Here is a 12,013-nt window from a genome sequence, read left to right on the forward strand (position 1 = left end):
TTGGCAAATCGTAAGCCTGGACAAGGCTTTAGCTGGAAGCACTAACTGTGTGTGTTTGGTGTGTGTGTGTTTGTGGCAGCAGGTGTTGGCGTGTATCCACAACAAGAGCATATCCAGCCCATGCTGCCCGCCTGGGTTTACAACGACAGCCTCGTCCCAGGTAAACATTTACACGCTGATATATCCAGTGCCATGTTTCAGATATTCCAACTAGTCATTTTCTTCTTCTACCATTAAAACAAATTAAAATAACTCCCTAGTTTAATGCATACAGTGCCTATAGAAGGATTCACCCCTTGGATGTTTCAATATATTTTGGCTGTCTCTTTAATGTCACAGTGAAAACAGATTTCTACCAAGTAATGTTAATTTAATTAAAATATGTAATGTAAAATATTCAACCCCTTCAAGTCAGTATTTAGTAGATGCCGTTTGTCTGCAATTACAGCACTGAGTCTGTGTGGTTAGGTCTCAGTCAGGCTTGCACATCTGGACACTGCAATTTTACTGCAGTTTTCTTCCCAAAACTGCTCAAGCTCTGTCAGGTTGCATGGGGATCGGGCGTGACTAGCCCTTTTCAAGTCCATCCAGAAATTCTCAGTTGGATCTGGGCTTTGACTTGGCCACTCCAGACCATTCACCTTGTTGTCTTTAAACCATTTCTGTGAAGCTTTCGCTGCAGGTGTCAGGTAATTGTGTACTGGAAAACAAGTCTTCTCTGAAGCCATAATTCTCTTGCAGACTGAATAAGATTGTCCTCCAGGATTTTTCCCTGTATTTTGCTGCATTAGTTTTACCCTTTACCTTTACATGCCTTCAAAGGAAGGCTGCCAAGAAGCATCCCCACAACACGATGCTGCCACCACCGTGCTTCACAGTGGGGATGGTGTGTTTGTAGTAATGTGCAGCATTTGGTTTCTGCCAAACAAAAATTTTTAAAAGCACCAATTTTGGTCTCATCAGACCAAAGAACTTGACCATGGAGTCTCCCATGTGTCTTTTGGAGAAGTCTTGTGATTTTGAATTAGTTTTCTTCAGCAGTGGCTTTCTCTTTCCCGCTCCCTTATAAAGCTTTTAACTAGTGAAGAACCCTGGGTACAGCCATTGTATGCAGAGTCTCTCCTATCTCTTTTCTAACCTACAGAGTAACGTGGAGTGTTCTTTTGTCTTCACAGTGTAATGGTAGCCAAGAATACCGATAAACCAGTGACCCTTCAGACAAATGTGTCTTTATACTACACTCAGGTGCACTCAGGTGATCCTTTTTTCACTAGTTGTGAGACTAATCTCACAAAATATCTGTACCTCTGTTGAATTAGGTCAGTCACTTTAAAGGGGGTGAATATTTATGCAGTTACTTATTTTATACTACATATTTTTAATTGACACTACTTTCTAGAAACCTGATTTCACTCTGAAATTAGTTTTTTTTATTTTTTTATCAAAAAGCATAATTATATCAACCATGATTGATTTATAAAATCAGTGAGTGAAAGAGTAAAACATCTAAGAGGGTGAATACTTTTTGTAAGTACTGTATGTTAGTTGATTACTTCTAAAACATTTTTCTGCATCTCGTCATCAGAAATGTTCAAGAAAGTTCTCGAATTCACCATGACGCCAGCAGGGATAGACACAGCCAAGCTGTACCCGATCCTGATGTCATCAGGTCTTCCCAGGGAAGCTTTGGGGCAAATCTGGGCATCAGCCAACCGCACAACACCTGGCATGCTGACCAAGGAGGAGCTCTACACCGTTCTTGCACTAATTGGTGTGGCGCAGGTAAACACTGGAGTCAAGACAAATTATCCACTTAGAGTGACTTCACTGATCATCCTTTCTGGCTGCTGCTGCAAAGTCTCCATAAACTCCACACAGAAATCAGACAGGCTCTGCGAGAATGAGAAAGAGGCAGCGCTGTGAAACGGCCTGGGGCTCGTGAAGCATTGTAAGCCACGTAGATGTCTGAGTCCCCATCAGCCGAGTTTGGCAGGAGGCTTCTTATCATCCTTAGCTCAGGCCTGTCACCACCACCAGCACCTCTGGGAGGATGCAAATCTACAGGCAGCTCACGAAATGAAGCGTGCCATCGCTTCCCTGCAAAGAATAATAAGACACCTTTGGTGATGTACAGCAGCCTTAAAACACAAAAACACAGGTTGCATTCTCCTGTGAGGGAGAAAAGGTTTCAATCTGCCTTTGACCTCGGTTTTAAAGGAACTTGAACAGCATGCTGAATTTTTTATAAGCAAACAGCAGTCCTTTTTTTCATAGTTTATAGTATACAGGATGGTATCAAAGGAGAAAGGTTCAGAGTATACCTGTAAGCTATAATATATTAAACATCGCTGTGCTTTTCTCTCTCGTTTTTTTACCCATACCATGTCCAAATTAAAAGAACAGATAACCTAGCTTATAAGTGACAGGAATATATTTCTGAAATTGTTGCTCACAAAGGCTTTTTTAAGTTTAAGACAGCAATTGAGCTCTTTGACCCAAAGATATAAGCTAAAGTATACAAGGCTCTGGATGCAAAGGCATTGCTTGCTATAAGGGTCTCTTAAAAACAAATAATGTCACAGGTTGTATCCGTTTGTTCTATTTCTATTTATTTCAGAGCGGCCTTCCAGCTATGAATGTGGAAATCCTCAGCCAGTTCCCTTCTCCACCCGTCCCCAACCTGCCTGCCTTGGCTATGGCCATGGCCCCTGTCATGCCCCAGCACCAGCAGCCCATGATGACCCAGCCACAGGTCTCCATGGCGATGCCCACACCAGCACCCCCACCACCAGTTATGGCCATGACACCCGCAGCTCCGGCTCAAGCACCCACAAACACCAACTTCATCGCCAGTTTCCCCCCTACACAGGTAAAAACCCTGCCTTTATAATTCTGTATCTTCCTCCAGCTGATCAGAATGAACTTTTTCTGGTTTTCTAATTGTCTTAGGTCAGTAAGACAGATGATGATGACTTCCAGGACTTCCAGGAGGCTCCAAAAGCAGGAGCAGACCCTGCCTTTTCTGAATTCAAAGGAGATTCAGGAGGAGGTTTCCCCAGCACCATTGCACCTCAGCACCAAAACAAGTAAGGAGGCTAAACAATGTACTTTTAACTTAAATAGAGCAAAATGTAATTTTAGTCCAACTTGGATAATTAGTGTAGTTTCCAAAAAGCAGAAGTTGCACTTTATGTGTATCGCTGCCTTTGTAGCCTCTGTTTTCCTCATTATTTCTGCCTCCTTTTGCCCTCTAAGTAGTTCTTCTGTTCAAAAGAAACGTTTGCAGTGAAGAGGGTCTAATATTCAGTGTGTGTCTGTTATTTATAGCAGAGTTCCTCTGCATAGTATTTGTGTCTCTCATTGTCTGCCAGTGAAACCATAGTCAGTCTCACCGTCTTAATATCTCATAATAACCTCCCCAGAATAACAATGAGTATGGGTCATCTCTTAATGAATTCCTTTCAGTGGACAGTAGATAAGCTCATTTCTTTATATTACTTTCCAATGCCATACGGAGAGAACGTCCTTTCACGGAGAGGAAGCTGAAAGGCAATTATCCCATTGAAAGACAAAGAGAAAGCTGGACCAAAGTATCTCCCATCGAAGAGGCAAAGACCTCCAATAATGCCCTCCTGTTTCTCCCTGAAAACATCCCCTCCTCGCTGTTTCAGCTGTGTGAAAAATGTTCCCCACAGCCTGAGATCTCAGTGTAATTAAACAAGGGGTTGTAAAATCATGTTGGGTTGCCAGCATTACAGTCAGATGTCTGTAAAGAAAGGGGTTTTGATGAAACTTCATGAGAGAGTTAACATAATGATTTCCTGTAGTGTTTAATCGTAGTGTGTTTTATTCAGATTAGTTGCCTCTGCAATGGGAAGTATGCCACATTTCAGCATATCCTAACATTTGCTTATGATGCATTACATCTACTGTAGTGTATAGTTTCACTTCTGCCCTTTTCTACTGGAATAGCTGTGAAAATGCTACTTTGAGGCGTACTTGAATTTTTCTACAATATGATGTGTATGAGTATTTGTAGGTGCCTTTATTGGGGTTATGCGCTTCAGTTTTTTCTTGGCTCTTTCTTTGGCAACATTTCTCACAGTAAAATTGAAGATTTTTTTATTGGATCACATTTTATCACATCACTTATGAATCAGCAGGTTCTGGACTTTAAAAGTGTCCTTTTTATTTTAAAAAAAAGTCTTTTTTTAATTTGTACAGATAAATTGAAAGAACTCTCAGTTTACTTTAGCATCATAGCTACCAATAATTAGGACTCCTGAGAATGAAAAAGATTGAAACAGAAAAACTTCTCAGTGTGTAAATTTCACTACCTATTGTGAATTTTCAATCAGCTCAGTGTAGATAAACCTCCCTGCTGAAGCTCACTCCTCCTGAAGTCTGACTCTTGTTTCCCTGTAGCGCTCCTGCCATGCTGACTCCAGTGTCTGGTTCTTCATCTGCCTCTGTCGCCTCCTCTGATAAGTACGCTGTGTTCAAGCAGCTGTCTGTGGATCAGCCCGCAGAGCTGACACCTCCTGCATCAGGTACCTTCTACTCCTCACACAGTGTGCACAATTTGTTAGGAACATTTTCTGCTCTGCATGAAATACTCCAGACAAGTGAAGTCCTTTGAAGAAAAGATAGTACAAGAAGTTTAGGGAGAGAAAAATATAATCCTCACACCTCCTGCTTCTTCCCCTCGATGTTTCATCACACCTATGAGTTACTGCATATTTCAGCCATGACACAGCCAAGGAATTATAAGACCAAGCATTATCCTTCTCGTGCACGAAATTAAGCTTTTAAATTACTTTTCAACCTTATATTGAACCCTGACGGTTACCTATTGCAACTTTAAATATGCATTAGGTAAATTTCACAGCCATGGGGCTCTTAATCAACACAACAACCAAAGATGATAAAAGAGACATGCTGCCTACCTCTGCAGGTTTCTTGTTGTAAATTGATAAGCAAGGCACCTTATGGAGAACAGTTTTTTACTGACCAGAGTCCTCAAATCAAAACAAGAAGTGAGCTGTGTGCAGTCCTAGTGGGGCGATTGAGCTTGCAGCTGATGGTAGAGAATAAGCATGGTCCATCACAAATTTGCTGCACAAAACATGAATGGGATGCATCATCAGAATCAGTAGCAGTTCATGCTTCCTTATTTAGCAGTCTTTACATAACATCCAGTGTTTCCACCTCTGCCCTTTCAGCCACTTTAACAAGACACATCCTGTTACAGTTATAAAAATGAATCATTTCTCTGACTTTTAAAACAGTTGGAAATATTGTAATGTAGTAATGTAGGAACTAGAGATGGTTACCGGTCTTAATGGTAACCGTGATAATATGTCCCCACAGTTATCATACTGTACGTATTTTAATATGTACAGTATGATAACTGTACATAACTGCCAGTTATGTAACCATCCGTAATAAATGCCCTTTAATATTATGGTAAAAAATGTCTAGATGGCATGCCGCACGTGTCACATGAAGCAAACTTTAAAACAGTTTTTGATGGCAAATTGAATGAATCCAGTGGTGAGGAAAGGAATTGTGTTTGCCTTTTCAGCAAGATAAAAAAGATAATCGATGAAATTATAACCTTTTAACTTAAAACCTACTCATCTTATGCAAATTATGGTAAATCAGATTGTTGAATTATCTTTCCATCAAACAACAGAACATTATTACCTCCGACAAGGAGGTTAGGTGATCGGCAGGGTTTGTTAGTTTGTTTGTTAGCAACATAACTCAAAAAGTTATGGACGTATTCTGATGAAATTTTCAGGAAATGTCAGAAATGGCATAACAAAAACTGATTAGATTCTGGGAGTGATCCAGATCACCGTCTTGATCCAGAAATTTTTTGAAGGATTCTTCACTATTGGGAGACAGAGCTAATGGCAGAGGTCTGCGCCCTCCGAGTGCTTTTCTAGTTGACGCTGGTATTGATAAGGAGCTTTGGATTGAAAATATGACTTGTTTATCTGTTTTTTGTTAGTAACTTTGGTGTTTTTCTGTCCTATCAAATGAAAAAATAATGAATAATATATTGTTTTAAACATATGGTATCTTTAAAATGTTAAAAAGTATATCATTTTGACCACCTTATCAAAAGGATGTTTGTTAATGCTTGTTTCATAAGTTTTTCATGTTTACTTTTATTGTTTATAAAACTGTGAGGTCTTGTCCCATTCTGCTAACTTGATTAAGAGTGCTTTTGATATCAAACTTAAGGAAATTATTTGAAATGATGAATCTGTTTTTTGTCAGGTTTTCAGCAAATCACGACAATACTACAATAATACGGTTAATGGTTAATGGTACAGTTAATATGTTTTAGGCCACGATTATTGCGATATGATATTTTAGTATCTCTAGCAGAGCTCAGCTAAATATATCTGCATATATATAAGATAGGAGTACACATTTCAGAGCAAAAATTCTACATGTTGTATCTTGAAGTCAACAAAATTGTAATGTCTCAAAAATTAACTGCTGCATCTCATGGTTAATGAAAATGTTTTTAACTTCTTATGAACTTCTCATGTCTTCTCTACTTCTCTACAAATGCTTTTTAACAAAGCAAATTCAGAAACATTTTTGGCTCATCTGGGTTGCAACCAGATTCTCTCTTTGGAGAGGGTTTCATAGTTGTGTCTCAGTCCAGCCTCTGAAATTATTTTTGTGAATTGTGTGTAAGTGATGTACATGACAATCTGACAACATAACAGCAATTACAATCTGAGAGTGACAGATGTGTGTCAAAGCACCTGATCAGTACATCTTCTCATATATCACTGTTAATGAGCATCCATCATTGCTGAGTATTTTCAGTAGCAAAGGAAGACTTCTGAACTGTTCCTCAAAAGCACAATTGTTCAGTGGATGTAGTTATAGATTATCCTTTATTAACAGCTCGCAAAGTCACTGCCTAGCTCAGTAACCCATGCAGATAGGTCGGTGGTGTGGTGTCTGGAAAAACAAATTCAGTTACATCACCTGCAAATAAGAATGAATACTGACAGTCTGTCTTGAAGATCTGATTTGAGAAACAAATCTGATTTGCCTGCAGTCAGAACAAAACGGCAGAGTTTTGTAGAAAACTGCATTAAAGCAACACCTGCCTGCCTGTGAAATATTTCTCATTCATACTGAAGCCGTTTTTTTATTTATCTTTATCCAGACTCTGGAGACAAATACAGCGTCTTCAGACAGCTTGAGCAGCCCACTGACAAGAAACCAGTCGGTAAGAAACTCAGAAACTCATACATGCTTGCATTTGTGGTAGAAATGATGTTTTATTGTGTGAGCCGGTACCTTGGGTTTCTCTGACATCAAAGCTGGGACCATAGGCTCTAAGATGGTCCCCACATGCAAACAATTAAAGGACTTTACATAACAACATTGAATTTTTGTTAGAGAACAAATCATACTTAGGGGAAAGTTGTTGGATTCCTTCTAATAAACACTTTTGTACCAAAAGCTCTCAGGTCATTACAATGCCATGTTACCATTTCTCCATGTTTGCACTGTGTCTTGTTTAGCAGACCCACAGTGTTGATATCTGTGTGCTTCCCATCCCTGTTTCATTAGAACAGTTTCCGATGGGGACAGCTCTTACAACTCCAGTAAGTCATGCTTTTGCGGTGACCTTTCCTTGGCATTGTCGGGCTCCATCTTTTTAACGAGCCTATTAGTTATCTCTTCTCCTCCGCATACATCAACAGTGAGGAGTTCCAGTTGCAGTCCATGCATATATTATATTATACCACAGTGGATCATCAACCAGCTGAAACTGAAGAACATGGTCTTTCTTTTCTTCCTGTTTTGTTTTCAAGTGGAGTGTCTGAACATTTTGAGAATGAAAAGAGTCAGATCTGACAAAAAGTTTCTGCTGCCCTTTCAAGGATGCATGATATTTTCTCATTGTAACAAATATCCATCTTAACTTGAAATACAGAGCCAAACTATCCCCTCTAGTTATACTGTACCTTGCTTGGATATGTGGTGATATAATAATAAAATCTGACGGAATACCTTTTGTTATCTTCCACTTTTGAATCTTTCTCTGGAAATTTGTCTGCAAGACCAACATTAGTGCCATTCATTAATGCTTTTTTTTCCAAACCAGCTGATTTAGTTTATTTTAAAGTATACTGAACATCATAAATGTTGCTAAAGTAAATACAAGCTATTGTTGGAAGAAACCTAGTCCCTAATATCTCACAAGGACAGTCATCACTCCAGAAGTTGCAACATTTTCAGGCTTAAGGAGATCAAATAACTTGTTAGGATGGGGATTTGTTTGCATCTCTGCTATGTCATCTTCTGTTTGAAAAGGTCAGTGCTAGGGGTGCACATCATGTTCACAATCATGATCAAGTCTTTTGACTTCTGTTTTCCAATTTTAGATCTTTTCTTGAACTTATTACACACATAAACTCCAGGAGATATTTCTGCCCTATATCAGTCCTTCAGACTTTACATAGGGGCCTACAACATGTGGCCCGCAGCTCATTTTAGTTTTGTAAGACATGACTAGTTTTTAATGAGATTAAATCTGTTACATATGAGGCTACAGCAAATATTTACATTATTTTTGGTTTATAGCAGTCTTGATTTGATAAATGGAAGGCTTAGAGCAAAGTTTTATTTTAACAGGTACTCACTTGTTATGAGTAGCCTCGTAACAAGAGAGAAAGAATGTGGGTATAAAGAGATCATCTGTCCTGCTTTAACCACGTCAAGTCCAGGCTGTTTCTATTATTACAGTAAATCTAATGTGAGACATCAGGCTTTAATCTGTGTATCAAGGGGGCATGAAACAGCAGACTTTTCCCTTTCTGTTTATCTGTAGAGCCTGTATCAGACTCCACTTGCGCTACTTTAGCCTCAACAAGGGGAGAGTGGTTTGTATCTGCAAACGCTGTCATAAGGTGATTGTATACAGATAAAAAAAAAGCAGATGTAGTTGGCAAAAAAGGCATGCCCGCGCTGCAGTTGTCTCTGTCCTAAATATGTCCACAAAGCCGAGAGAGGAGTGGATATCCTCTATCTCGGCTGCTGCTGCTACCCATAGCTTGTTGAGGAGCGCAGATGGATGAAAACTGTAAACAGGCATGAGGGAGGAATTTCTAAACAAAAGCGAAACTTAAAGGTGATGTAGAGATTAATGTTTTGACTTTCTATCAATCTGATTGGATAAGTAATCAACCAATCAATGTACTGATAAACATTGATTAATTGTTACACTCCTAGTCAGTGCATGGTAATGCAGATTTATGTGTTAAGATGATAGAGATTTTGTGCAGTGATGTGTGCTACTCTTTGGACACTCTAGTGCGAAATATGACAAAATTAAGCCTAATCCATCTGCTTCTTTTCTTGTAGGACTAAAGAAAAGACAGATGCAGCTAAGACTTTATTGTATTTTGTCAGGTCTTTATTATGCCTCTGAAATGTTTAATGTTTATCTTAAACTGTTTTCTTTTGTTTACAGGTGAAGGATTTGCAGATTTCAAGTCTGTCAGCGCTGATGATGGATTCACAGACTTTAAAACCGCCGACAGCGTTTCTCCATTAGACCCCTCAGAACAGGCCAAGATCTTTCAACCTGCCTTTCCTCCTGCTTTCCCAACCTCTCAGTCTCTACAACAGCTACCACAGCAGCCAGCAGCGTCTCTATCTCAGCCCAAAAATCCTCTCAACATGGCCGACCTGGACCTTTTCTCTTCTATAGCTCCCTCTGTCCCAGCCTCCTCTGAGACAAAGCCCACCACGTTCCCCTCAGTGTCCGTGCCCCCATCTCTAGTTCTCCTACCAGGTGGAGCCAAACCTCCAGGAGCGGGAGCAGATGATTTTGGTGACTTTGCCCTCTTTGGCTCCTCCTCTGACGCTGCTCCGGCTTCAGCAGCAGGAGGCGCTGTGGCTGCCCCTCAGGACGACTTTGCGGACTTCATGGCATTTGGCAGTTCTGGTGGGGAGCCTAAAGGCGAGAGCAGTGTAGGTGTCCAAGGGGAGACCTCAACCCAGCAGCGGCCACAGCAGAGCTCAGACAAGTACGACGTATTCAAACAGCTGTCTCTGGAGGGGGGTCTGGCATATGACGATACGAAAGAAAGCGGAGGAGGGTCCTTTTCTTCGCTAAAGAGTGATACTGATGACTTTGCTGACTTTCAGTCCTCAAAATTCTGCACAGCACTCGGGGCTTCGGAAAAGACTCTGGTGGACAAGGTGTCGGCTTTCAAACAGGGCAAAGAGGACTCTGCCTCTGTCAAATCCCTGGACCTCCCATCCATTGGGGGGAGCAGCGTAGGAAAGGATGACTCAGAGGACGCTCTCTCAGTGCAGCTCGACATGAAGCTGTCGGACATGGGCGGAGACCTGAAGCACGTGATGTCGGACAGCTCTCTGGATTTGCCGGGGCTCTCTGCTCACCAGCCCCCCGCTACAGGTGAGGAACTAGTGCGATTGCTCTGGTGAGGCCCTTTAACCCCTCACCATTCACATAGAGTATTATTTTAAAGGCCGGCAGTGGCCTCTTTCCCTCAGTGCCCAATGCTGACCACCAAACAAGGAGTCAGAGGGCAGGGTCTTTGATTGAAAAATTCTTTAAATTCTGCAGACAGACATAACACTAGATGAATCCCATATCAGATTAGACACATCACATCTTTCATCCTATATTTCATCATTAGTCTCATCGTATTTATTTATATATTTATTTATGTATTTATTTCAACCATATATTCCTTCCTTAACCTGTTTTCTTTTTATTTTCATATTCATCCTCCTCCCTCCTTAATTAATACGTTACATTAATACGTTAATATTTAGATAGCAGAAAGGTCTGTAGCATGTTGCACCAGCTATGTGTAAGTTCTGTCTTAAGTTAAGGTGTGAAGTCCACACCAAACTCTACATTGAAACTAGTTAAGTTCTAATTTGGGTGAGAGTTAGAATTAAAGGTAAAGAGTCTTAAAAGTTTGTTGTTAAAAAGAACTTGCTTAAAACTGGTTTCAAAGACAGGCAGTGTGAGACAGTGATTCAGCAGCAGCAGCATGACAAAGCAATGCATGCACACACAGAGTACAACACCCTGGAGGTACTGAGAGAGATTTAAAAAAAATCTTTACTAGAGTTTAAAGCTTCTGTAAAGTGAAATCAAAACTTTGTGTCTGAACACACTAGATATATTTGAATAAGGTTGCTGTAAACATGTGAAAACACTGAGATCTTTGTGTGACAGAATTGTGGTTTAGACAGGTTGTTTACCTCTTTCCTGGCTAGGTTTAATTTGGGACCTACGGGTCGTTTAAATCATCATAGCAGAGAGATTTGTGACAGAAAGCAGACTTCTGTCTCTGCTCTGTCACAGAACCAGGCAGCTGCGCTCTGGCCAGAGTTCACCGTAAGGTCAGGAAACAGGCTAGTGGCTGGACTGCTTGTCTATTTTTCACTTGAAGGTGAAGCAGGAACAAACATCTTACCTGCTGAAGATGTTTTAATCCATATTTTCCTTGTCTTTAGTCTTTGATGATTAAAAGAAGAAGACTGTAGCTTTGTCTCTCTTAAAGCAGCAACAGTTAAATTGCTCACGCCTAATAGTTGGTGAAGCTAAAGTTCGGCCTATTCCTGCCTAAAAATAACTCTTGCTAACTGCTGTTAATCCTCTAAAAGCGCCGAAAGTGTTTACAAATGTGTCAAAGAATTTTGCAACACCGACATCGATTGGTGAAATCACGAATAAGATGAAATACTTTCTCTGTGATCGGCAGAAATGATCTTCCCTCATGAAAACTTACATTCACTAGGCTATGGTTGAACTTAGGCACAGCTGGTGTAACCCATAGATGGCCCTTATCTTCATTAATCTTTAAGTTGATGGCTGTCTGCTTGCGATGTGTCGGCAAAAGCTCCATATTTTTGGGTCCCCTGCAGCAGCAGAAATCGCTCTTCCCTTCAGTGTAGCTTTTGTCTCCACAGGCAGGAATCT

At 40.4% G+C, this 12,013-nt stretch overlaps 1 protein-coding gene across 11 annotated transcripts in view; it reads left to right on the top strand.

Annotated features, from left to right (window-relative positions):
* Positions 1-12,013, top strand: part of synrg (synergin, gamma) — a 56,705-nt gene that overhangs the window by 16,902 nt on the left and 27,790 nt on the right. For 7 of the 11 annotated variants that reach the window (XM_041805481.1, XM_041805498.1, XM_041805507.1 and 4 more), the window contains 7 exons: positions 80-160; positions 1,586-1,782; positions 2,618-2,869; positions 2,950-3,086; positions 4,426-4,550; positions 7,202-7,264; positions 9,518-10,471. In XM_041805481.1, coding sequence (XP_041661415.1) covers positions 80-160; positions 1,586-1,782; positions 2,618-2,869; positions 2,950-3,086; positions 4,426-4,550; positions 7,202-7,264; positions 9,518-10,471 — 1,809 coding nt within the window. The remainder of the gene's footprint in view (positions 1-79; positions 161-1,585; positions 1,783-2,617; positions 2,870-2,949; positions 3,087-4,425; positions 4,551-7,201; positions 7,265-9,517; positions 10,472-12,013) is intronic. The other 4 variants (XM_041805489.1, XM_041805521.1, XM_041805549.1 and 1 more) reach the window with 1 other exon arrangement.

The sequence above is a fragment of the Cheilinus undulatus genome, linkage group 2, assembly GCF_018320785.1.
Source record: "Cheilinus undulatus linkage group 2, ASM1832078v1, whole genome shotgun sequence".
NCBI classification, from domain to species: domain Eukaryota; kingdom Metazoa; phylum Chordata; class Actinopteri; order Labriformes; family Labridae; genus Cheilinus; species Cheilinus undulatus.